This window comes from Serinus canaria, chromosome 1A, assembly GCF_022539315.1.
Source record: "Serinus canaria isolate serCan28SL12 chromosome 1A, serCan2020, whole genome shotgun sequence".
Classification (NCBI taxonomy): domain Eukaryota; kingdom Metazoa; phylum Chordata; class Aves; order Passeriformes; family Fringillidae; genus Serinus; species Serinus canaria.
Genome location: NC_066314.1, coordinates 31907227 through 31932960, shown reverse-complemented (window position 1 = coordinate 31932960; position 25734 = coordinate 31907227). Strand labels below are relative to the sequence as shown.

Here is a 25734-nt window from a genome sequence, read left to right as displayed (position 1 = left end):
TCTGTTTAGGAACAGCAGTCAGAGGCACAGAAGTGCTGTCTTCAGTTTGTTAGTGCTTTGGCCTCAGGAGGACAGCAAGCTGTCACTGTGTGCTTTTGGGCTGGACCAGGACCTATCATCCTGGCTGTATCGTGTTTGTGCTACCGAAATCTAAACATGGGTCAGATGATTTACTGGCCTGCACTGTACCTGGCACAGCTGGGGCTGGCTGCATTCACGCTGCATGAAGATACCCTGGTCCTGTGCTGGTGTTTTGTGTTTCCTTCCTGACAAACTTGGAGGGAGGCTGTACCAGAGTCACATTTCCTGCTTGCATGTGAATAATAGCTTTGTTTACGTGCAGTCCAATTTCAAAATATACCAGAACATATGTCTGCATATAGCCACTTCCAGCTTGCTTTGTGGACCTTGAGCCCCTGGAGAGAAAATTAAGCTTTTGCTTATGATGAGCAACCTGCACTGGACTGTACAGGAGTGGTGCTAAGAAGCATCACCCAGCCATGCAGTGGTCATCTGAAAGTCAGAGTTGGAAGCCAGGATTTGGTAAGCAAAATGTTACACCAGTTCTACTTTCCTGGCTTCTAAATGATGCAGAGCTTGTTTCCAGAGGCTTTCCAGAGCTCCACTGATTTAGCCAGCATCTATTGCCATCTACTATCTTCTGGCTCCCATCATCCAAGAGGAATCATGAACTTGGAAAGGTTAGCCTCTTTCAAAATCTCCTTCCCATGGATGGACTTGTAAGTTCTCTGATGATACACAGCAGCTCAGTATTAATATTCATGACACAAGAATGAAAATTCATTGAGGAAGTAAAGGAAGAACAGGGAGGATTCCTTGCCTATTGAGTCACCCAGAGCAGCTTGCTCTCCAGTGGTCTCACCTTGCCCACAGTCTTGAGGAGGGCCATATAATCATAATCTAGCAGATGTAAGAGGAACAGAAAGGAAGGATACATTTTATATCAGCTTCAGAATTAATTGTCTGAAATAGTTTAGAAAGCTGGCCCAGTGTTCACACTGTGAATTGTTTTTTCCTTTCGTCTTGGCATGGCTTGTTTTGATCACCTATCCTGAGCAAAGAACTGCATACCTTAATTAGGAACAAAATGTCATCTCACTAGAAAACCACCTGCCACGTGGAAAGTTGTGCTGTGGAACAACATCTATAACATAAATGCAGATTTAGCTCTCTTGATGACAGAAGCTGAGAGAGAGCTGGCACAATGGAACAGCTACAAGACAGCCCAGCCTTGCATTAGTAGTACAGCTGTACTTGGAATGTGTAAAATATGGAGATCCTTTGGCAGAACTCCAAACTGTTGCCAAATCTGGGTCTCTCACCATCATCCCAGTCTTTCTCACAAAGAAAGACTCTCCCCTGTGCTTAATTTGACCTTGTTTGTGAAACAAAATATCTCCATGGCCAGAAGGCTTTAATTTTTTGCAAATAGTGATTAAAGCTGGAGCTTTGCCTTCCACTTCAATGGGGGCAGGTTTGGGCTCTCAAGCAGTGAGCCATGAGGGAGTGAACAGGATGATCTAAGAGAGAACATGCTTGGTCCTTGATATGGCCAAGGCTGGAGGCCAAAGACTTTTAAGCATTGAAGTGTGTCACTGATAGATTACACATATCCTGTCATAATATACAGCAGGTTTAGAGCATTAATCTCCAAAGAATACACAGCATGAGGAATATTTTTAAAAAAAGGAAATATACTGAATTTCTCTGTTTATATCATATAAATAAAACATTTTTTTAAATCATCACATACAGCTGAAAAATAGTAATGATGAACAGACTTTTCAGCCAGCTTTTCCTCTATAGAGATACAACAGCAAGGTGTTGTGGTGGTTCCTTAGTGGCTGAGAGTAAGATGCTGTGAGCACCATGGCTGGGCCAGAGATGCTAAGGCAAGCATCCTTTTCCTCCAGCTGCCTATGCTCAGTCTGATCTCATCCATTAGGCCCAGTCAGTAAACCAGCAGAAAACAAGATTTAAAAATAAAAATAAATTTTCAAAAATCAGTGCAGTGTTACATATACTGTTGCTAAGATACAAGAAATGGTTCTGAAAAGTTTCTCCTAGAAAGGACATAATATTTTTTTCTTCCACTTCAGGGTGACTTGACTTTTCCTCCCATAAATGTCATTTAAGAGACCCTGCTGAGCAAGAATTGAATCTGAATACAAAAGCTTAAAGCTCACTTTCTTTATACCATTATCAATATGGTCCTGCTTATTTCAAACAGCTCAAACTGAGTGTTTCATAGAAAATTTTATTTTAATTTTTTTCCTGAGACTGGATTAAGATACAAATGCCTCAGGAAGTAGAATTGATGAGCAATATAGGTGGTGTTTGTACAAGAGTCAAGGCAGTATTTCTGACTGCACTGAGTAGCAAAATAGTATCTTCTAAAACAATGGTTCAAAAGTTACAGACAAATAAAAGAGCATTTGGATTTATGACTACCTGACCTTATTGATTAACAGATACAGGAACCTGTTTTGCCAGCAGAACAAAACCACCAACTCTACTAACATTTCAAGCTTCTTTTGATATTCATCTGTAACAGTAAAGATCACATATTGTTGATTTAATGATATTCTATAAAATCTAGACATCTCAGTGCCCACCCAGGATGATAATTAGCTCATCGTCACAATGCTGAACCTACAGCGTCAGATGAAAGTTTTTTGTTTTTCTTAACAGAGCGCATAGGTTCTAAATGTTTGCTTAAATCTCTGGGGGCCTGACATTCTATCTTGAACAGGAAAAAAAATAAAAGCTGTCAAAAGAAGACAGTGAAAAGCAAGTGACAGATGAGTATAAGTTCTAGAGCAGCTTGACACCATGCCAGCTCCTCCTTTATTTTTGTAAATATGCTGGCTCATGGTCCCTGGGATTACTTATCAATAGAGTATTGATTCCCTGCATAATTCCTTTCATTAGTCTTACTTATATGAAAACAATTCTTTTTTTTTTTGCCATGATATGTCACATCATGTGGGTGTTAGAAAAGATTGCTCTTCTCGAAGTAAAACGGAACACATACAGCAAAATGTAAACTGAGCACCTTCTTCTAGAGGCAAACATGCATAAAGAATTTTGAGCATTACAATTAAACTGCATTTCTGAAGTTTAGCTTATAGTGTTTCCACTGAGAACATCAAGTGCTTGGGTATATGGCATCACCATTAAATTATGACACTTGCCTACATTAATTGTCATAGTTATTAAGTCTGAGTAACTAAGAAGTCACTGGGTCTCCTAGGGTGACCTGCTGCATTATACAGAGCACAGATTTCAGGAATGCCTGCTTCAGGTCTCATAGCTCAAAATGAAACAGAATGTGTTTTTCAGAAAAAAATCCAATCTTGATTTAAATACTTGCAGTGCTAGAACCCCACCCAAACCCAGACAGTTTTTTCTGGGGGCAGTCACCAAGGTCTGCAGAGCTGATTGAGATTCTGCTCCACAGCAAACAGGCTGTTTGTGGGCAAAACAGTCAGTGTAACCTAAACAACTATTGCTTTTTTATTGCACTGACTTTTCTCCTCTCCTTTGCAAGATGAAGTTTTGACAGGACTACAATACTGGATGCAGTATTTTGCTAATATTAGCAAATCATCATTTACAATGCTGAAGAATTTCAAGGATATTTCATTCTGGCTTTATGAGTCTTTTGTTTAAGTTACTGATGTTCAAATCCCTCACAGTGATCCTGAATTTTCTCCCTGCATGTTACCAACAGCTGTTTATGTTATGGTGGTCATGTTTACCAGAGTGATATACTGGTCTGTGGCAAATATCAACATGAAAGGCTCTTTCTGCCTTCACAGAGCAGATGTAACCATGGATATTTATTTTCAAGCTGTTAGCGACTTGGAGAGAAATGGTCTCATGTTCTCAGGCACATGGTGTGACTCTTGGGGATGTTCTGTGCTGGGTTGAGAGTTGGACTTGATGACCCCATGGGTCGCTTCCAATACTGTGGTTCTGTGATTTGATGTTTGGCATAGGGACCTACATAATTTTCCTTTTTGCCTTCTCTGTATTTCTTCAGCAGGCTGTGGGACACTGTTAGTCTTACCATCCAAATCATCCTACAGGTCTGAAAAGCACTGAGAAGCTAGAATTATTGTTCTTAAATCTTTAATTCCTCTTGCAAATTATTTCTTTGTTTCGTTTATATTCCTTGGCATCTGGGTCAGTTCTTGTTCTTGACATTCTGAGTTCAGGTGAAATTTGTGCTAATTTTTACCTTTTTGCCAGGATGCAGTGGAAACTGGGACAGGGGAGTAAAGGGTTAGGAGTGGCCCCAGCACTGGCTGTGCTGCGCCAACAATTTACATCCCACGGGGACTTACAGTGAATGGGTTTAATCTTTCTCTGATACAGAGGCACAGAGCAAGCTTCAGAGTGGACTCGATATTCCCCTGCTTCCCACACTCCTCTGAGGGCATGGGCTGTGCAGGAGGGCCATGGCACACAGCCACCAGCACAGCCTCTTTTGTCAGCTCAAAATGCACTCAGCCCTGCCTCAGCCAGCCCTGGGAGCCCCTGAGCACCTTCCTGCTAGCTGGTCACCTCGTATGGGAGGATTTGCTTTGCTCTTTCTAGCCAGAACACATAGCCCAGAGGATCTCTCCTGCTTGACTGGCAGCAGTGTCCTCAGTCAAGCCCCACACAGTGTCCAGCTGCACTGTCTGTGCTGGGCACCCTGTGTGCATCTGGCAAGGCAGATGCTCTGCTCTCCTCTCCCCATGGCTGATCATGTCCCGTCTCATGAGCACATCAGGTCAGCAGTGCAGCCACTGCTCAGCCTTACTCCTGTTTAGTTTAATTTAACTGCTTCATTTTCAGACATGAAGGGTCTTCTCAGGCCTTATTGAGCAGACCCATCAGATCTGCTACATTTAATCTGGTCAAGTCTTTTTATTTCACTGTATGGATGAGTTGATATCTGCAAAAGCCTTTTGAAATAAAATGCTTGAATTAATTATGTAAATATGTATTAGAAAAACAAGGTTTACAGCAAAATATGCACAGAGAGAGGCTTTGCAGAAAAAGACACATAAAAAGTTTCCTTTTCATAGCACCTTATCCTAAAGTGCTATTTCCCTCTGATGAAGAGGTGCCATATGTGGCCTGGCTACACACCTTTTTTTCTAAATATTCATCATGGAAGTGCTCTATTTGAAAATCTAAAAAGAAACCCAGATCAACTTCAATATTACTAGTTAATATCAGTTTGTAACCACTGAAAATGTCCTTCCTACTCATCCCATACAGAAAACCTGTAGTCCAATATCCTAGCAGTTATGGGAATTCCCAAAAGGACAAGATTAGTACAAAGAAAATCCTCTCCTGATATGTATTTTCAAATTTTTACATCCTGTTCATAAAACAGTTCTAAAGATCCTCTTCATGATCTAGAGTGGTTCCAGCAATAAGCCTTTCCTTATCCTGTCTGACCCAGCTGGCAGGGTTGGCATGTGTTTGTGTTTGTTAAAAGCATGAAGGCAGAGAACATAGCTCCCAGAGTCTGACAGAGTGCTCTTGATCCCACGGGCATGTGTCTCACCAGCTTCCCAGGAGCTAAACACTGGTAAATGTGATCATCAGAGGAAAATTACAAACCTGACTAAGTGGCTCCAGCCACCTGCTGCTTTGAGGAGGTCATTGTGCTTAATAAAAAGAGAAAAATTTAAATATCTTTTAGGACAAATCAGCATTTAAGGTGTTGCTTCAGTTGTTACCAGCCCATGCATGATCTTCACTGAGCATAATACTGCTCTGACTTGTCACAGCTGCTCAGGACATCTCAGGGGAACACCTCTGGACAAAGCAGGACATGGGTGCTTTTCTGCAAGTCCCTTCCCATTCCCCTTCCCAAGGCAAGCTGCTGTTGAAGAAAGATCATGGACCTGAGATAGAGAATATATTACCAGTGTGGAGACAGAGGATGCCTTGCTGAGTAGAAGCAAATCATACATGGATGGCCTGGGGGATAAGGAGCTGAAGAGAGCTGAGAAAAGGAGGGGTTGAGAGGTAGTCCTGTAACTACACAGAATAGTAGTCCAGAATTGCCAAGTGTCCTTTGCAATACTCCTTTAAGAGTGCTGCAATTCATTATCTGGCATGGCTAACTTATTGGGATGGGGTGGTGAAGGAGAATAGATGCTACCAAGCAGTGATGCCAGCCCCACATCTTCTGAGAGTACTCCTGTGTAAAAATTCCCACATGCATTTACTCAGGGGCACAAAGAGGGGACTGGGAAGCCAACTCTAACTGCGCTTCCTAAAATGGAGAACTTAGCTATTTTCAGGAGATAATAGTCCTTCTGTGAGATAAACAAGATCTATTTCCCTGATTTTCCCTGTCTTGACAAATGTAGCTCTTCTTGAAATAAAAAGGGTTCCACCAGATCATTAAACCACATAGTTGTCTCAACTTGCTTTAATTAAGGATTGGAGTATTGCTTTTTTTATTGCTTAAGTAAAAAATAGTTACAGCTCGGCTCTCTGCAGTTTGTTTTTATTTTATTTCTCCAGCAAAGCAGTTCTTTCAGTGAAAACCCAGCAGGAGAGGGTAAGAAAGGGGCCATTCATCGACTTTCATTGAAAGAAATTAAATGTGATTTTAAACAAGAAACCTCTAAGAACTTTTTCCTCATTTGTGATTCCGCTTTTATCAGCTGAAACACGGACCAGAATTACGAGCCATAAGTACAACAGGAACATGAAGCTTGGATGATGAACAGGGAATGGATGTAGGAGCACCGCTGGCACCTTCTCTGAGGTCACACTGCTCCCTCAGAGACTTGCTGTGAAGGACATACAAGCCTGTGGTATCTACAGAGCTGCCCATGTGACAAACTGTCCATCTGTCCCATGTACCTACAGATAATCTGGACTGATTAATCTAAACCACAAAGATCTTATATTGTGAAATGTCTAACTTTTCCTTTGTTGTTCCAAGTATAGTTTGACCTTCTCGTGCCTGCCAAGGATGTTGTTTAAATTGTAACAGACCTGCTACTGGACCTGTGGTGCAGAACTTCTTCATTAATTGAGTCAAAATCTCTTGCACAGAGGGTGCCATGATAAGTTAGTAATGCCAATTCTGGATCACTGGCTTTCTCTAAATGCCTTTATGTTCACTGCAGCCTCAGTGGATTCAGCTTTCGCTGAACAGCAAGGGATGACGTGGTAAGACTAGGCTTTTGCTACTTTGATGAAGGGAAACACTTTTAGAATTATTCCAGTATGGCTTTTCCCCAGAATCTCTTGGAAATCACATCTGGCAGAGGTGAAACTCACATAATTCAACTTCATTGAAAGAAAAGCTCTTTAACTTTCTCTACCTGAAGTTACATGAATAGCAGTCTGCCATGAAAAGCAGCCACTGACCATTAGAGGAGAGGAGGATGCCTGGGAAAGGTAGGCAGCACAAGATGTATTGGCTGTGGGTGGGATAGTGTAAATGTTCACCATAGCAGCCCCTCTGATGCAATTTGAGTTTGTGACTAAAACAGTTGACACCACCAATATTATGTCCATTACTGAGAAGTGCTTGCCGTGTTGTTGCTGTCTCTCTTTCCCACACTGCCCCCTTCCCCCAGTGAGTAGGATGGGATTGGGTAAGAAATCTGACCCTGTGCCTGACCCAAACTGGCCACAAGGGTATTTCCTGTGAGATGATGCCATGTTCAGCACCAGCAGCTGGGGATGGGGTTCTTCCAAATCAGTTGTTGCTCTGAGACTACCTTGGCATTGCTCTCTTGTAGGAGGTGGTAAATGAATGCTGTCGTGTTACTTGTTTTTTCCTCCTTTACTTATTAAACTGTTCTCATCTCAACCTATGAGTGTTCCTGTTTTCAATGCTCCTGTTCTCTCTCTTGTCCTGATGAACCAAGGTTAGTCAAAACCCTAAAGGGGAAGAGCCACTTCTAACAAAATATCAGAGCAATCAAGATGCTAGAGGGTGGTGGTGTTACTGGTAGTTGTGAATTCAACAGAGAGAAGCTGTGCTCCTTTGATGAAACAATTTAATGTTCAAAGGAGTTTAGTTAATAACTGAAATACTCCCAATAAAGTCAACAGGAAAACAGGGGGAGGTTGGTAATTGCTATACATGGTAGAAATGTCTTGTTGATTATATACCCAGAAGAAGGTTAAGTGCTTGCTTTAAGTATTAAACAGAAAAGTATTATATCCACTTGTCAGCTGTTTAAGAAAAATTATTTTAAAGTCTTTTTTAAACAATATAAAAAATCTCAATCAGAAGATACTAACCAAGTGAAGAAACAGCTGAAATAGTGGAGCAAAGCACACTCAAACTCCCCAAGTTTCTAAATGTATTGTTGTCCAACACAAGGATTGGGGAACTTCTTGTTTACCTGCATTTGAGGAATGTGCATTTGCAGTTGAGGAACAAAAAAAGCAACAGTTTTAAGCACCACTTCATGGTGTTGCATAGCTCACCAGCAGGCCAAGCACCACAGGCTGTCTAGCAGTATTGAAAGCATTGGTCCTTCGGACAGACAGTCTAAGCAGAACTGCCCTGCCCCAGACTTTACCCTGGATAAGATTATCTCTGGTGGATTTGGCCCTTGGTAATTTATGTTGTGGGGAACCAAATTCAGATTCCAGAAGTCATGAGACAGTGTCTGAGATTTTGGTGTCAAATGCCATAAGCTGTGTTCAGGTATCTATAGTTGCATATGAAGTTTCTTTCAGGGAATGAGGAGTATTCTTTGCTGTAAGATGGAAACCAAAGAGAGGTTTCAAGTTAGTCCTCTTTTTTCTCTTACAAACATAATCCTTTTTACTGAACTCTTAACACAGACAGTTAAAAAGCTTAAACAACAGACCAAATGTTTAAGAAACATGCACTCAGAAGATAAAATATCCTATGGAGAGATATTTTGGCAGCATGCTGTGAAATAGCATGAGTTTTGCTACAGTAGGAATTCAGCAAAAGCCTAATTACATCTACTCTGAGACTGGGTACCCAGTGAATTTCTCCATGGGTACAAGGAAATTATATCCCTACCAGACAGAAAGTAATTTTCTCTAATCTGAAAATAACAAAGTGAAAAGAGGGTCAGCAAAATAAAAGAGACACAGAAGAAGAAACGGTCAGAGCCTGATTAGAGAGGGGAAGGAAGCAAAATTGGTGCCACATGGCACAATGTACAAATCTCTGCTTGTGTACTCATCAGATGAAATATTGTCTTCAATTTTAGCATTAGTAAAATTATTTCGTTTTCACTGTAAAACAGTCATGATACTCCACAATCATCAGCAAAGAGACAGAGATTGATATAACACTATTAGATTAATAAATTGAACCCTCCAGCAAAAAGGGATATGCAATTAAAGACTGCATACCACCTAACACACATCACTGGCTGTCTTAAAGCTATGCTAGCATTTGAAGGAAGTGTGAAGCACCATTTAAATTCCTACAGCAATTAATCAGTACACTCCATTTCCCCTCAGAGGAAACAGAGCTGCCCTTAATTCTCTATTTCCATATTCAGTGAGAATGAGGGTAGCCTCATTCTCCCCAGGAGCCCATTACCATCCCATCCCACCCTTCCCCAGCCCCCTGCCAATAGCAGGAGCAAAGAGATTCAACACAGAAGTTCCCTGTGGTTGTGTTTCTGAAATGGCAGCTGGGCAGTGGCAGTGTCCAGGCTGGACGGAAGGCCTGAACCAAGGTTATTTCACACCCAGAGAAGTCCCTGCAGTAAGATATAGCACCATGGTAGCCCCATTGCTGACAAGGGCTGTCACAAATACCTTCATGTGTTAAATAAGCAGCCACAGAGGAAGATGCTTCAGCACCTGATAGGAATGTATTACTTAGAGTGGATCTCCACTCATGACCACAGACTACCTTTATTCTTTAGAAAAGAACTCCATTGCAGAGTAAAAAAAACCCATGAAAATACTCACTTATGTAGAAACCTTACATTTTGAGCCTTGAACAAAACCCCTTTGATATAGCAAACTCAAAATACAACGTTTAACAGTTTGGTGCTGTTTGAGTAACTTAATCTGAAAGAATCAGGCTAATTTCAATCACTCAGAGATTTAGCTTTTTTCGTTTGTGGCCACCTGCACAACTCGCTGTTTTTCAATGGGCTGTGTCTTCATCTGGATCTTAGTGAATGACTCATTTCTGTTTGAGGCATTCACTTTGCATCTCATATCTTCTGAAAGTATGTATTTAATGAAACTGTGTGTAATACCATCAGTTCTGTTTATTTTAAAATGCAGCCCAAACTACAAATGATATATTCCTGAAGATGAAAAAAATTAAGACTATAGGAATGGTGAATGCTGTCATGTGAAATTCAGAAATTTTGCACTGTCAAATGGGACTGCTGAATACAGGAAGCAATTTGAGGATTCTTACCTCAGGCAATCCTTGTGTGATTAAGCTGCTGTAAGACTGGCTAAGAGAATGAGTCATGTTATTTCGTGGCATGCTTGACAAAACACATCTGTGTTGTGTGACTCTGGATCAGAAATATCTTGCATTCTACTACAGCGGCATTCACGGAGTTGCACTCAGGATCCAAGAGTGCTCAGGGAAGAAAACGTGAATTCCAATGCCTGTGCTGCCAGGGCACTCAGGAGGTAAGACATGGTACTGTAACACCACCTGGCTGGGTGGCCAGCATCTCAACACCAGGCACTGGCTTTTGGGTACTGATCTACAGCAATTTGAACACATTCTTGACTCTCAACATGTGTAGCAGTTTCCTCTGAAGACTGAGGCCTCTTTATGTGACCTTGAATTGAGACACTTATTTTAGCCAAATTGAACCACCAGATCCTGGGGGCGAATGGTACACATAGCCTGTTTTGAAAATCTTTGCTTTACCATCTTACTGCCATGTAGTTCCAGTCTAAGATAGATTTTCTCTTTAAACCCTTGAATTAAATAAATACAAAATCTAAATGTATATAGGCACTAACCTTGTTCTCTTTAGCATTCCTCTTGGTCCTCAGATTTTACCTCTAGTGCCTTTTCAGTTTTCACATTCTTTAACACTAGAGTCATGTGGAGACATTTTAACACTCAAAGCAGTTACCATACTCAGATTAGTAGTAAAAGGAATTTACACTGGTAAGATATACTGAAAACCATTTACTGGTTTTTATTGTTCAGGAGACACTGAAGAAATCCTGCTATTTGACCCACGCAAACAGTTGAAATATTGACTGATAATGTGACCTTTTGCAGCTGTTTCTTTATCAAGAGGATTATCAGTTATGATTTGGGGACTGGTGAGGAGTAAGAATTCCATGTAATTCTTTGTAACTGCATAAAATGATGGAATGAGATTTTATATCCACTGTCACTTCTGCAGCAGAGCATGGTTTTTATAGGATCACTCTGGAGTGATCCCTGAAGGGTTTATAGTAAAAACTATTTAACTTTACTTTGTGGACTCAAAAAGCAAAAAAACCCAACCAACATGGAGTCCTGGGATACAATGCAAACTGCACATCATCCTTTCAGGCACATTTTCATCAGGTCAGCTCTTCTTTTCATCTTACTCATCAAACCCTTTGTGTAGCATTCACAGCACTACATAAACATTAAAGCCCTTTTTAGCTATTGGGAAATGGCAGTCCCAACATGCCTTATGCTAGCAGTTTTCTTGGAAGCAACAGTTTCTTACGGCACAGTTGGAACTGCATTTGAAATACTTTTTGTCTCTCCCAACATCAGTCTTTATGAACAGGCCAAAATAAGCATAATCTTGTTCAATCATCCTTCATTTTTTTGATCACAGCAGGAAGAATTCTTGGAACTATTTTAGGAATCATGGAAGCTGCTCCTGAGTTTGCCCAGTTCTTAGTGGCTATTACTAACATGCAGCATTTGCCAAGAAGAAACAGGATTTATTTTTGTGGCTTTGCAAGTGTTTTGCTGAGGGCAGTAAGCCAAGACAGAAACTGGTGCTCCAGCACACAGTGATCCTAATTCAGACTTAGTAATTTCTGTGAGAAAGGCTTCTAGAAAACTCTCCATTGTATCACTCCTTGTGTAAGTTTCAGCCACGGAAAGATGGTAAACCTAACAATTGAAATACACTATCACAACTTCAATATCGAAGAATAGTAAGCAAATGGCAGATGGGTCATTTGCAAGCCCCATCCTTATCTACAGGATTACAGTTATGAAGACTGGTTATATTTCTTTGGAATCACATTGCTCTCTAGAAACTGATTTTCTAAACCGTTTATGCCATATGTTCAGAGCCACTCAACGGGTTCAGAACAATGTAGGAGAGAGAGTTACACTAAGGTTGGAAGAAGCTGGATCTGTTTCTTCTTATAACAAGGCAATTCAGCTTAATTTGTAAAGTCTTCATCAGCAGGAAATGCTTCTGATAATGAAACTGGTAGAGTTATATACTCCACACACCAATCTAAGTGTGATGTAAAACACCACATAATTAGCAATCTGTCTAACATTTGGAGCTACAGTTGGCATTCCAACTCCAGACAGGCTCAGTTCTGTGCATCTCTCCAAGAAACACCAGGCACATTTACAAGAGGTATTGTTCTGTGCCTGGAAAGCAATGTTTCATGATCCCAGTCTAAAACCTGAGGGCTAAGCACAAAACCAGAGATTGCATTCACCTCTCAGTATTAATTCAGTATCAGTATCTCACTGAATTGATTCATCATCTTCTCACTGACAGTAGATACTTACTACTCCTCTATGGATGTGGCATGCCATCTTTTTTTGCCAGTGGCTTAACAGCTTCCCTTGTTTTAACCATTCTCTACCACTGTAAGACATCCTCTCTGATTTCTTGCAATCCCCTCTGTCTTTCCTCCATGAGTCTCATCCTTTCTTTACCAAGGTCCTTTTTGTGGTCATGCTCAGCTCTGGATCTAAATATAGCAGCGCTGACAATTTCTTCCATATGTTGGACAATGGAATGAGAGAACAATTAAAACACTAGCAACCTGCCTAATGTGTTAGGAATCCCTCTCTTGACTTCAAAATGTTTTGCTCCATTAGCACTAGAAATAGTACACAAGAAAAAACTCTTGGTGCCAGCTCCTGCTGGAAAAAGGTGAATTTGAAGGGTCAATAATTGGTTCAATAGATAAAATTCCCTTTGAACTCCCAAAGAAGGCAAACAGCTGCAAAGTGAAATTCTACTAAAATTTTGGTATATGTCTCAGCCTCCCTTAACCCACAATGGCCAAGAGTTTGGAAAAACTCACACATTAGAAATGAGCACATCAATAGCAGCAACTTTCTTTTGCAGATGACCCAAGTTACTCACTCAGCTGTTTTTCAGACTTCAACCTGCACACCACTACTGTTCTTTAGAACCTGCAGCCTCTTTTATAAGAACCTCAGCTGACTGGTAAAGACTTCTGAGAGTTGTTTTCTGCAGTTTCTTGAAATCCTGCAGGAGTGCCAAGGGATCTCTTGCTGACAAGCTGAGAAACGTTGCTCCAAATGATTGTTCTGCAGTTTTGTAGCTTGTTTAGAGATAAAGATTCTACTAGAGGAAAAATACAGCACTGAGATTACATTATTACAGTAGTGAGACACGGGAACATGTTGTCCAGAAAAGATGTGGATGCCTCGTCCCTGGAATTATTCCAAGACTAGGCTAGATGGTGCTCTGAGCAACCTGGGAGCTGTCCTTGCCCCTGGCAGGGGGGTTTCATGATCTTCCAACCTAAAGCATTCCATGTTTCTATGGTTACTGCAGATACTCAAGCTAGCTTCCTCTAACCCTCAAGTGCTGTGTACTGCTGATGGGCTTCAGATCCTAAGTGTGGACATTTGTTGTGGCTTTGGTCTAACAATGTCCTCCTGTAAGCAGTGCTCATCAACTCACTGCTGTACTTCCAGTCTCAGCTGAACAGAGTATGTTTGCATTGTACTGCAACTGCAGGACACTGCAGATGAAATGGGTGGATGATAACAGCAGTTCATGTTAGACAGACAATTCACATTACCCACAGAAGTGCCCTTGTGTGACATATGCTCCAGAACTAGACACTATCATTACACAAATGACTACTACTTAGCTGTACAGCCTTTGAATTGCTGCATGAGAATGACCCCACGTGTCATGCTGTGGTCAGACAGAAGTGGCTACTACAACCCTTTGGTATGGCAGTGGTGTGTGTGCAGTGCTACTGCTCAGCAGAACATGCTGGAAGGAACTGCACACACACAAGAAAAGGGATCCCTTTGGCTACATTTAACAAAAAAGCATTGAAACTGTTTATGGTACACATAGTACCATAACCACGCAGTATTACACTCCTGCCATCTTTTGGCATTGATGAGTTTCAGCAGATTTTGAGGAATGAGATAAGCTCCAGGCACGTTCATGTCTAAGGCCCAGTGTTCTGAATATGCAGCTGTAACTACAGGTAATGAAAGAGCAGGAACACAGAAAGGTATAGCCCAGGACCAAAAACAAATGAAAGAAAGTAATTTTGATATCTCAGGTTAAAGATGAAATATATTGCTATCAAATATTTTCAAGAAAGAGTTCTCTATTTTTACCTTGAAATACACATTTTTATTCCACAGTCTCCAGCTTTACGGTCATTTTGTTGGAAATGAAATGTCAACCAAGTAAACAGTTCACATTTTCAAAACAAGCACTTACCAGAATATGCTAAACCTGGCGATTTTGTAATAATACTTTTCTTTTTTACTTTCCCTAATAAATTACCCTGTACCATACAGCCTCCATTCTTTTTTCTTCAAACACAACTTATTTTCTTAAGTTGGATTTTACCAAATTCACATGCTCAAAGATATTATCCTTAAAATTTTTACCAGGTCACACAGCAACATAAAAATTGTGAAAATAGTAACGAAACTGTTGTCAACCTCGTACCATCCTATTACGTCAACAGCCTCTCTGAAAATCATTGAAGATGGAGGGCCAAATGTAGCTCTTGGCCAAGCTTAGAGCAATTCCACTGACTTTAAAAGGAATGCACCTGTCATGTGAGGTTACTTTGAAATAAAAGCTGCCTCAGGTTAATGGAAATTAAGCTGTCATCTATTCTAGATTTTCAAAAGGGACAATTTATCCTTTATCACTTGGCAAAAATGAATTTTCCAAAGTATTAATGAATTTTTGTCTCATCCGTGCTTTGAAGTTTCGATACCATTCTAAAAGCTTTTTTCTCCTTTGAATCTTTTCTTGTAAGCTCATTTTCTTTTCTTTCTCTAGAATAGCAGGAAGCTCTTTCCAGTTTTTAATAAAGATAAACGGAGCCCCCATGGTTTTTAATAATTGCAATGGAGCACTGTGGTAGACTGATGAATTTCCGCAATCACCCGGTGTCATTACATCTTCTATAACGGGCAGAGATCCATATGAACAAGCTTCATAAATTCTGTAACATTCTGTATTTATTCCCACTGGGCACAATGTCAAATCACTCTGCAGCAAGGCATCTTGGTAGTTCTTGAAACTTTCATTTGTTTCTTGAGGCTGCCACCTAGGAAAGTAAAAAGAGTGAAAATTAATATTTTCCTCACAGGCACTGCAATGAAAAAACAGAGATTTGCTTTAATTTCTATTAGTTATAAAATGGAAAATCCTATTAATGTAAAAATTTTATATTACACACACAGTCAATTAACTTTTACTTTTAGTCTTAACTGCTTTTAAAAGTCTTCTAAAAATTTATGGAAAATGTCACTGTTAAAAATAGATCGTAATATGTGGCCCTTTCTGGAAATTATAAATACTTAAAAGTGTAAGAAACAAATTGAAATGCCACTCCAAATCTTCTGCATGACTTGGATGATGCATATGTCAATTTACTTCACAGCACAGTTCAGAAACAGACAAGAAGGGAGACACTCAATGGACTTTTTAATGACTTTTTTGGCCTCAAAAGAGGTTTACTCTTCAAAAGCCAGGATGCAGAGCAATTGGTTTAACCTGAATTCATCTACTTGAAGTGCCTCAAGACATCTGGGAGATAAGAGTTTACGTCACAGATACAATCCATCTCCTGAGACTCTTCATCAGGGCAGCTAAGGTCTACCTAAGCACCACTGTGCCTGCTATCCAACATTTTATAGGTGTTGCTTTTCAAAGTTAAGAAATACAATCAAAACCCTACTCCTGTTAGTCAAAAAACAGCTGTGCTGTACAGATTAAACCCACTCCCATGTGGAACACAAAAAATATGGCTGTCTTCTATCTTCTGCAAAAGACATTAAACTCCACAAAATGCAAGACAAGTGTTTCTCCTCATAATCAAATATTTGTAAGAAAAAAACAGTCTTTGATGGTTATATCCAGAGAACTTTTCTATACTAGATTTAAAAATATGCCTCATGTAATATATAGCAGTCACATTATGACGACCTAAACAAAGAGTCTCTGCACTATTCCCTGACTTAATGACTAATTACCTTTATTTGTATTATTTTTTAATACTCAAGACTAGTAATAATGAACCAGGCAAAAAACTCTGAATATTTTCATGAAGTAAATTAAAGTCTTACTGTTCTCTGGCTGCAATCCAGCAAAGTTTGTCAAGCCCATCCTGTTTTAGAATTTCGATTAGGGTTTCTCTAGAAGAATTCTTATAAATTGTTCCTAAGAAATTACACAGATATGATCTTGGATCATGTAGCATTGACCAGCTGGGTTCCACAACTGGAAAATTTCTGTAGCTGTAAAGACAATGTGTAAGTTAGACAACCATATCAAAGGAAAACATTTTGCATTATTTCATTTTCAGTGCATCATATTTTATGACTAAAACCACCTACTTGTTGCCCATCTGCATCTCTACAGACAGACTCAAAAGCAAACCAATTCATGGGCTGTCCTAAAAGTATGTCTTTATTCCCTTTACCCCCATCAGTCCAGAATACTTACATCTTCTTTCAACATCAGAAATATTAAATGTGCGTATTAGTTCTTGACTTACATGCTTTTCCAAAGAAGCTGTTCTGATGCAACCACAAGTTTTGACTGAAATGGCCAGTTTAATGGTAACTATGGCAGGTAAGTCTCACCTACCTTGATCTCTGGATATGCTCCTCCACTGAAAATATCACTGGTAACCTCTCAAAGGAAAATCTCACTTTTATCTGAGTGAACTCAATAATCTAATCTTTTGGCTACTAAATAGCTTGTTGTACATTATTTGATGGAGCAGTCTTTTCTTCATTCTTCTCCTGCATGATGAATGTTAATTCACTTAGTTTCTAATAAGCATTTGTTTCTTCAGGACAAATATTTTTGCATCATTCCACATCTTCATTTTCCTTCTTTACTTGAGAAATCCAGCAAGTTTTCATGCCTTTAACCTGTTTTTTACAGCCATTGTATGTTAGGGCTGGAAACCCCATTTGGATACCAAATTTACCTTCCTCCACCCAGCTTTGCACCCTAGTTTATTGTTCTAAGTGTTGCTGCTTTCTCTTAACTGTAACCTTAATCTCTGCATCTCAAAACTCAACTTCTTTCCACTTAGGAACTTTCAATATCATCAATTCTTTGACCCCCATCAATAATCCAAATTTAGCATATGTGAGAGACAATGTGAAGAAGTTCAAACTGTATATAAAAAGCTCTATACAGTTTTCCAGCTTGTTGAGCAAACTGGATCAATACAGGATATTGAATTCAAATTCAACACAAGGTATGAAAATAATCCTGTATTCCTTTCAGCTTCTATTACCCTGGTAAGTAACTAAACCACTATTGACTCTATTAATAAGAAGTAAAAATGCATCTAGCTGAACCAAACCTTTATTTACTTCACATAAATAGTTTGAACACTTAAGTATAACAAAAATGAGGTTTTTTAAACAAGCAGTTAAGCCAGCTTACACTACTGTGATACTGGAGTATAACAACTCCAAATGGGGGAAGCCTTTTGAGCCATAATGGAGTTAAAAAAAAGTACTTTCCTTTTCTGAATAAATAGTACCTGCAACTTTATTACATAAGTATCTTCTGAATCTCCACATCAGTAGTATGTATTACATCAGCAGTTATGATAAATCTCAAGAGCAAATCTACTGAAGAAAGAATAAACAGAAAAGCTCAGGAGACGCAGGTTCATTTTCCTAAAGTTTCCTAAACACTAGTACCCTTTTCCTGTTATCATTTTTATTGCTAAAATAAAAATGATAAAAAAAAACTTTCAAAGACTCCAGTGCCTGATTTAGAAAATGACTGAGAGGATCACATTCTGCAATTTACTTATTAAAATTGTTTTGGGCAAAAGCAGTAAGAGTCATATTTTCCATACCTCATGCACAACAATTAATTAATCAATTGCAACTTCTGTCTATAGCACTTACGTAGCTACTCCTAAAGGCCACTGGAAAATATCTTCTTCATTTACGAATGCACAGTCATACGTAACAAAGAGCAGATTTACAAATCCCCCGTTTCGTTTCAGGTATGGCTGAATCCAGGCGTTGTTGCACTGCTCGTTCCCGAGCAGCACCACTGCCACATGCTGGATTTTGCGGGTCTCCATCAGTGTGTGTGCGTAGTGCAGCCACTGCGTGGCGTAGGCGATCTTCGCCGGCTCCCTGCCGTTCAGCACCAGCACCACATGCTCCGCTTCCACCGAGAAGTAGCCGGGAACTACAGACGGGCCAGTGAGGAAGCTGAGAAAACCAAAATACAACATCTGACAAAGTAAGACTTTGTAAGACAAATTATTGACCTCAGTCCTCTAGCTAGTCTTACTACACTGCACTCCACAGATGATTTTTTCTTCAGGAAAGTAAATACAATACACTGCAAAATTAATGTGCAACTACAACCACTTCTGCTGTTAGTATGTACTGCTTAGCACAGGAGTAAAGCTGCTTTCATTTTTATTCAGGAAAAGGGTGATTGACTTAAATAAGGTATTTAGTCAATAAATCAGAACTCATACAATATTCAAACCTCCAAATGTGTGTAAATCAACCACTTTTCAAAAAAGAGTGCACCTTGATGCTCACTACAGGTTAAACATCTTCTTAATTCCAGTGATAACCAATTAATGCTGTATTAGAACAAGAGAGAGGCCCTCCCAAAAACCTGAAGACTATACACAGTCTGGTATCATTAAGAGTGACAGTTAGCTAGCCTTGCATAGTACTTTTTTTGGTTAAGTTTCTTCTGAGTAGAATTGATAACACAAGAAACATCTATCTAAATGTAAACTCAGGTTGGCTGTATGACCCAGGTCAAACTTGAGGCTCTGATACAAGGTAGTAAGCACAAACATTTTAGTTATAAAATGGCATTTCTAGATCTTGAACAATGTATTTCAGTCATGTAGCAAAATGTATGTGACAAAAGCCATTTATGAACTGCAATGAAACAAACCAGTATTTGCCAGGTCCTGCTTTTCAGTTACCTGGTGTGTTAACACATTATTGACTGAATGCACTTGCACAGATTGGGAAAAAGTGGAGGGGGGAAAACAGTATTTTTTTTTAATAAGAGTCAGTTAAGTGATAATTTTCTAGGTCTGCTGCATTACTAGTTTTTCAGCTACCACCAAAACTTAATTTAGAGTGAGCATGAGTTTTAACTCACAAAGTGCTGAGACTGACAGCTAGTTTCAGTTCAAATAGACTTACTGAGGAAAAAAGCTCTCACAACAAAAACTGTAAAAACTACTCCAGTGAAGTTATCTGAAGCAGACTGACCTTAGACAAGTGTATTTTAAACCTGAGTTAAGCTGACATGCTGCTGGCTTGGTGGAAGTGATGTATTTTGGAGACAAGATTCGTAAGACTCATGACTTGGAATAAAAACTTCTAACATGAAATGTTAAGTCAGATCAAGACTTAATTCTAAGGTTTAACAGAAAATGAGAACAGAATCACTGTGATACCTAAGAGAGAATACCTTGAACTTTGGAGTGACTCAAATAGAGACTAAATATGTACATGGTACAGTGATCACCTTGCAAAGAGACTTGGGAAAAAAAGAGTTTTTCCTTTAACACAGCACTTTGAGGGTAACAGCTTTACAGCAATAACAAGATGTACAGGTTAGGAAGCAATGACCTGTGTGTAGGAATATATGTAGTTGAACAGCATAAAATTACAGTGGAGGAAAAAAAGTAACATAGTACATGTCTCCTAAATCCATACTTTAATAATCAAAACACCATGCTAGGGTTGTGCTATTAACTCCCAATCAGAATGCAATTGGAATTGGGAAATGGAGGAGATACTACAGAAGCTGATAAATTGAGGGAGTAGTCCTTATAGTACTAACTAGTCAGATGAAGGCTAGAGCAAAGATAATATGGGAAGATTTCATTTTTTGGACTAAATACAAGATTTGCTTTCTACAAAGTCCTTGTTTTTCCTTACTAGTGGTAGATAGTGATACAAAAAGATGCTATTTTAGACTGGGTCTTACAGTGCCCATTCTGAAGGTGTTGAGACAGCCATTTTGTAACAGCAACGATTAAATTTAACACTTGCTGTAAGAGAGATAATAATAAATACATCCAGCATAAACATATCCCATGCGTAAAAAAGTAATTACATAAAAATGAGAAAATCAAGAAAAGAACTTGGGAAGGGGCAGTCCAAATCACAGGAAGTGACTCCCATCTACAAAAACAACTTGAGAGGACTCTGGAGAACAGTAAGTGTTAATTCCCTCTCTGGAAGAGTCTGTAATAAACATTAAGATCACTGAATCTTATCAATAGGGAAGACCACTGATCACATATACAGATAAGCACTGCTGTAAATGAGTTAATCCTGTTTCACTAATCTGATGAAGATCTATGAGCATGTCAATAAGAACACAGATAAAGAGGATCCAGTGGATCTAGTGGTTTTGGATTTTCAAAAAGCTTCACTACAGGGTTTTATTAAAACTAAATTGCCAGAAGCTATTCCAGGTGGAATCCTCTGATAGACAGAAACCTCTCCTAGTTGACTGAGGCAAGGCAGCACTGAATGTTTATAATATAGAGAGGGTGTGACTTGGAGGAAATAGAAATTTAGGAAAGCTCTTGCCAAATAAGAGGTAAGAAGTTTGCACTCTCTGTGCTCTAGAACACCTTCCTAGATGACAGCAGAGAAGGGTGTGAATTTTTTCAAGGCAAAGAAAGTGTTAAATCCTGCTCTCTTGCTTTTTGTATGAATGTGCCAAGATGGTACTAAAATTCACAGCAATGAAGTTCCTTCACCACTCCTGTTTTTAAATAAACATCACTGCACTTTATGGAGAAGCTGATACTTTATGTATTTTTTAGGCAACTTCTCTGATGAAAATATGTACCCATCAAAATCTATATTAGAGATGTATATTCTCCATCATAAATATACAGAATGGGCTTATTCGTGCAACTGTGTTCAAGTGGCATTTTGGCATTTTTGTGTCTTTAGATTTGGTATCTTTAAAAACATTTACCAGACATCTATTTTTTAACAATCATTAGACTTACCACAGAGAACTGCAGAACAGCACATATTCTCCAAATATGTCACCTCAGCTAGTTCCCTTTAGCCTCATCTAGTAATCAAAAGATAATTTACCTCAGCCAGGCAGTAAACAATTCTAGAAAATCTTATAACTAGTGAGAAGCCAAAATCACATAATTTTTCCCCACAACATGACTTAGTATTTCCAAATAGAGCAAAAAGTGCCTATTTCAGAAGCCTAGTTGTTAAAATAACAATTATATTGCATATTCTCTACACTTTGCACAACAAGTTTCTACTAGCCTGTCAAAAATTGTTATGTTGGTACTAAACTTTTGTTATGTTGGTACTAAACTTAAGCTTTGTATTTTTATAGGATCTAGCATCCAAGTTGAAATTACAATAGGGACTCAATTATCCCTGGCTCATCTAGACATAAGAAGATATTTAAATGCAGGCACAGAAGTCTTTCTTTGAGAGATGCATACCCTAAGGAAATATGTGAGGTTATTAATCATCTGAAACAGGCACACTAGAAAGAAAATAACCATAATCAGTCAACTGACAGACTCATTAAGTACAGCAAATTATTTTCATGTTATAAATGTGGAAAGCAAGAGCTTCAAGAAATTCTTATGTCAATACCAGGAAGATAACCTATCATGCCACAGTATCATGGATTTCTATAGCTTCTAAGATTTCAACTCTGGAAACAAGAAAGTCTTTTGCCACTAAAACTACACTGTAGGCACTGGACCAATATTCAAAGAAAGGACTGTATCTTTTCTCTTGTGAACTGAAAACTATTGCTCTGTCAAGGAGACTACGAAGATGCAGAAGCATCATTCATAGTTGATTCTCTAAACTTGTAGGATCATCTTTTATTTGCAGACAAGGAATATAGCTTTTTCTGTTAAAGAGTACATAAATTCATCTATTTCTTCTGGAAAGATTCTATGGCCTGTACCATGTTTACTGTGAGATACTTTGATAATTCAAAATGATTTTAAAAAGTTTTTCGATCACTTAAAACCTCCTTTTCAATTCACAATCACCATGTGTACTTCAAACACTGCCTTCAAATATTTCAGCTAGAACCACATCTTGTGCAAGGAAAAAAATGGCCTTCTGAAGCAACACATGTTTCAGAAGTGAAGCTCATTTAACTGTGCAATTTATATATTAAAAGAAAACTTTTTTAACAGGCAGGTCCTGGTGCAAGTGACTGAATGTTGCAGGAGACCTACTTGCAACTGTATTAAAATAAGCACAACTTTGAGATAGGCAAAATAATGCCTGAGCAGTGCATCATTTAGTTTATCTTTCCAATGCATTATCTGTTAAAGTTTACACAATTGAAATCAACATCATGAACAATACCTGAAGTATGTCTTCCCTGCATTTTCGCTTCCTTCTCTCCACTGTGCAATCACATCAGCTGGCTCAAGGTGCCCTCCAAAAATATGCTGCCAAAGGTAAAGACCTACATAAATGAAGACATGATGGAGAATTTGAACATACAGATCTTGCCTACTCTATGCTCCTAAAAAAAATTATTTCTGAAAAATAAAAAGCATCATAACACAAGAACTTGTGAAAAAAATGCCAGAGCTTCTTGCATAATATGACTTAGAATTAGTTAAGATTGATTTTTCCCACACTGGCATTTAAAAAGATTCTTTGGCTGATAAAATATCAGCAGATGAAGATATACACTACTGCTTCTGTTAGCAACTCTTTTCAGCACACAGACCACTAAAAATGAGCAAATATTAATTGGCACTTAAAGGACAAGCATACCTCCCTTAAGGTTTTGTGAAATGCACCAAGTTTTATGATGGCAATATACCCATGTGCTCTACAATGCTACATGAAAGTTCAACTGTAAGCCTGGGATTTACAAGAAAGCCAAACTAAGAACAGTTATATGTCTTCAGCAGTAGTTAGAGGTTGAGAAGACCTTAGTTCCCAGCTTGTGTAGAGGGGAAACTCAGCATCTTCCACAAAAGAACTTCCAAGTTCATCAGTGGCAGTTGTACTACAGTACACTGCAATACAGAAAATCCTTTATTTCTCACATTGTGAGGCTTTATTTCACAAAGTGTAAATGTGACAAAAATAAATAATCTGCTTAGGCAAGTAATAGGCTTCTCCTTGTGCCATACCGTAAATTAGACTGGATTAAAAAAGTAAATGTGTTTCTTTGCCATTTGAGACAGATGCAGAAAACAGCCTTGAAAGGAATTGATAAAAAGGGAGTTCAACTACTCTTCTATTGCTATGAATTTGAGTAACAGGTAGCATTTCGCTAATACTCCTCATGTTCAGATACACATATTATTGAATCAGATAAACTAATTTTAGTCATCAGGAAACACAGAAAAGTGCTATACCAGGAAGGTTAAATAACCAAGACATTGACTACATCTGCTTACCAATTGCTGCTTTGCCCCAAATCTGTACTCTAAGACTGGTTTGTTCTAGGTGAGACCTCGCATATTTTATCATTTTAAGATTAGCTTCATATCTCTGCTGAGAAGCAGCCAGCTCATTTTTCTCATCCGCATCCCATGGATTCCACTCTTCATTTCCCAAGGCAACATGATCTGTAAAACCTAAGAGCGTGATTTACATTAAAAAAAAATTAAAAAGATCAAATTCACAACTTTAGGAAAACTGATTGGTTTTCTCAAATTCGTAATTTCACGCAGCACCTGACAGGCTTGGGTCGTGCACATCACCATCGTCACCACAACCATCACCATCACCATCGCCACTACCACTACCACAACCAGCACCGCCGCCTCCAGCACCGCCGTGCCGCGCGGTGCCCGCCGAGGCCCAGCGGAACGGGCCGCAGCCAGCGCAGGCCCAGCGGGGAGCCGTGAGGCGCCGGCCGCTCCCCCTCAGAGGCCGCCACCAGGCCCCGCCCGCCGGGCCGGCCCCGCACGAAACCCGCCGCCCCGGAGCCGCCGCTGCGCCGCCGGCCGCGGACAGGCCGGGCAGGGCGGCTCGGAGCGGTCCCCCCGCCGCGCTCACCTCGCGGGCCGCGGCGGTCCCGGTGCGAGCGAGGGGAGGCCGGGCGGCGCGGGCGCAGGAACACGCTGTAGGCCGCGTACAGGGAGAAGAGGCCGTACGCCACGATCAGGGCGGAGCAGAGCCGCCTGCGAGCGCCCCGCATCCCGCCCGGCGCGGGCGGAAGGCCCGGCGGGCGGCGCCGGGAGGCGGTGGCGGCGGGAGCAGACTCCGCCCGCCGGCCTGGGCTGGGTCGCGGGCCGCCGGGGAGGCTCGGAGCCGCCGGGGCCATGACCTGCTCCTGACCGCCGGACCCCGGGCGCTGCCTGCACAACTGTGCGATGGCGGGTAACCAGGTTGTAAAGTGATAGATGAGCAGCACAGTCAGCTTATGAGAATTTTATTATAATGGGCAAAGCTTGGATAGACCAGTTACTCACGTTCCATAGAGAGATAGAAAGACTATCCACGAGTTCTTCTTAAGGCTAGGTGCCACAGCTTCTGAAAAGACTCTAACAGCCTGTAGGCAAACACCGTGATGCTAATTGTATCCAAAAGCATAATGCCCTTCACCTACCCAAAGGAGAAAGAGTCTAGAACAGTAGAGATTGTAATGCACTGCACTACCTTGCAGCCTCTTCTGGGTCTGAGTGGATTTTTTCCTGATCAATTTTTTGCCCTTATGAACATAAAACCTTGCTCTGACCCTGACCTAAAGTTAATTCAATGGACCTCTGCTTGTTTCCAAGTGAAATCTTAGAATGCCTTCTGAAACAGGCTTGGAGTTAGCCTACTGCCAGATCCTTACTCTGATTCGATTGCTTGTACCCTTGCTGAACCATGAGTCTAGCTTGATGGCACAGTGGCAGCAATCACAGAATGGTTGGGGTGGGAAGGGACCTTCAAAATCACTGAGTTCCAAACCCCCCTGCTCTAGGCAACAATACTGCTACTTCCCGCCAGACCAGAGCTGCTCAAAGGCCTGGGTCACTTCCAAGGATGGGACATTCACGACTTCTCTGTCTTACCACTCTCACAATGAACACTGCTCTCTGTCATGTCGCTACTAGCCCTGGTAAAAAGTTTTTCTCTCACTTTCTTTTAAGCTGTTTTTATTTATTGAAACTACCCCTTAAAACCTTACATATAATGCAAATAACAGTTGTCAATACTACTGGTAATCTGTTGCAAAATTGCAGGTCAATACACTTATTCCTGTTAGGCTTCATGGCCACTTTGCTTTGCCTACAGTG

The 25734-nt window shown here is 40.1% G+C and overlaps 1 protein-coding gene across 3 annotated transcripts; it reads right to left on the bottom strand.

Moving 5' to 3' along the window:
* Positions 1-14572: 14572 nt before the first annotated feature.
* Positions 14573-24669, bottom strand: RXYLT1 (ribitol xylosyltransferase 1). Of its 3 annotated transcripts, none has more exons than XM_030238556.2 (6): positions 24506-24669; positions 23902-24081; positions 22847-22949; positions 18371-18685; positions 16556-16726; positions 14573-15534 (listed from the first exon to the last, which is right to left on the bottom strand). In XM_030238556.2, exons 1-6 carry the CDS (start codon positions 24645-24647, stop codon positions 15117-15119), a joined length of 1329 nt encoding a protein of 442 aa, XP_030094416.2. In that variant the 5' UTR covers positions 24648-24669; the 3' UTR covers positions 14573-15116. The 3 variants fall into 3 exon arrangements, with proteins under 3 accessions (XP_030094416.2, XP_050825891.1, XP_018775221.2); XM_050969934.1 differs by lacking the exon at positions 24506-24669 and adding an exon at positions 21490-21557 and having other exon boundaries at positions 18371-18708; positions 23902-23944; XM_018919676.3 differs by lacking the exon at positions 24506-24669 and adding an exon at positions 21490-21557 and having other exon boundaries at positions 23902-23944.
* Positions 24670-25734: the final 1065 nt, after the last annotated feature.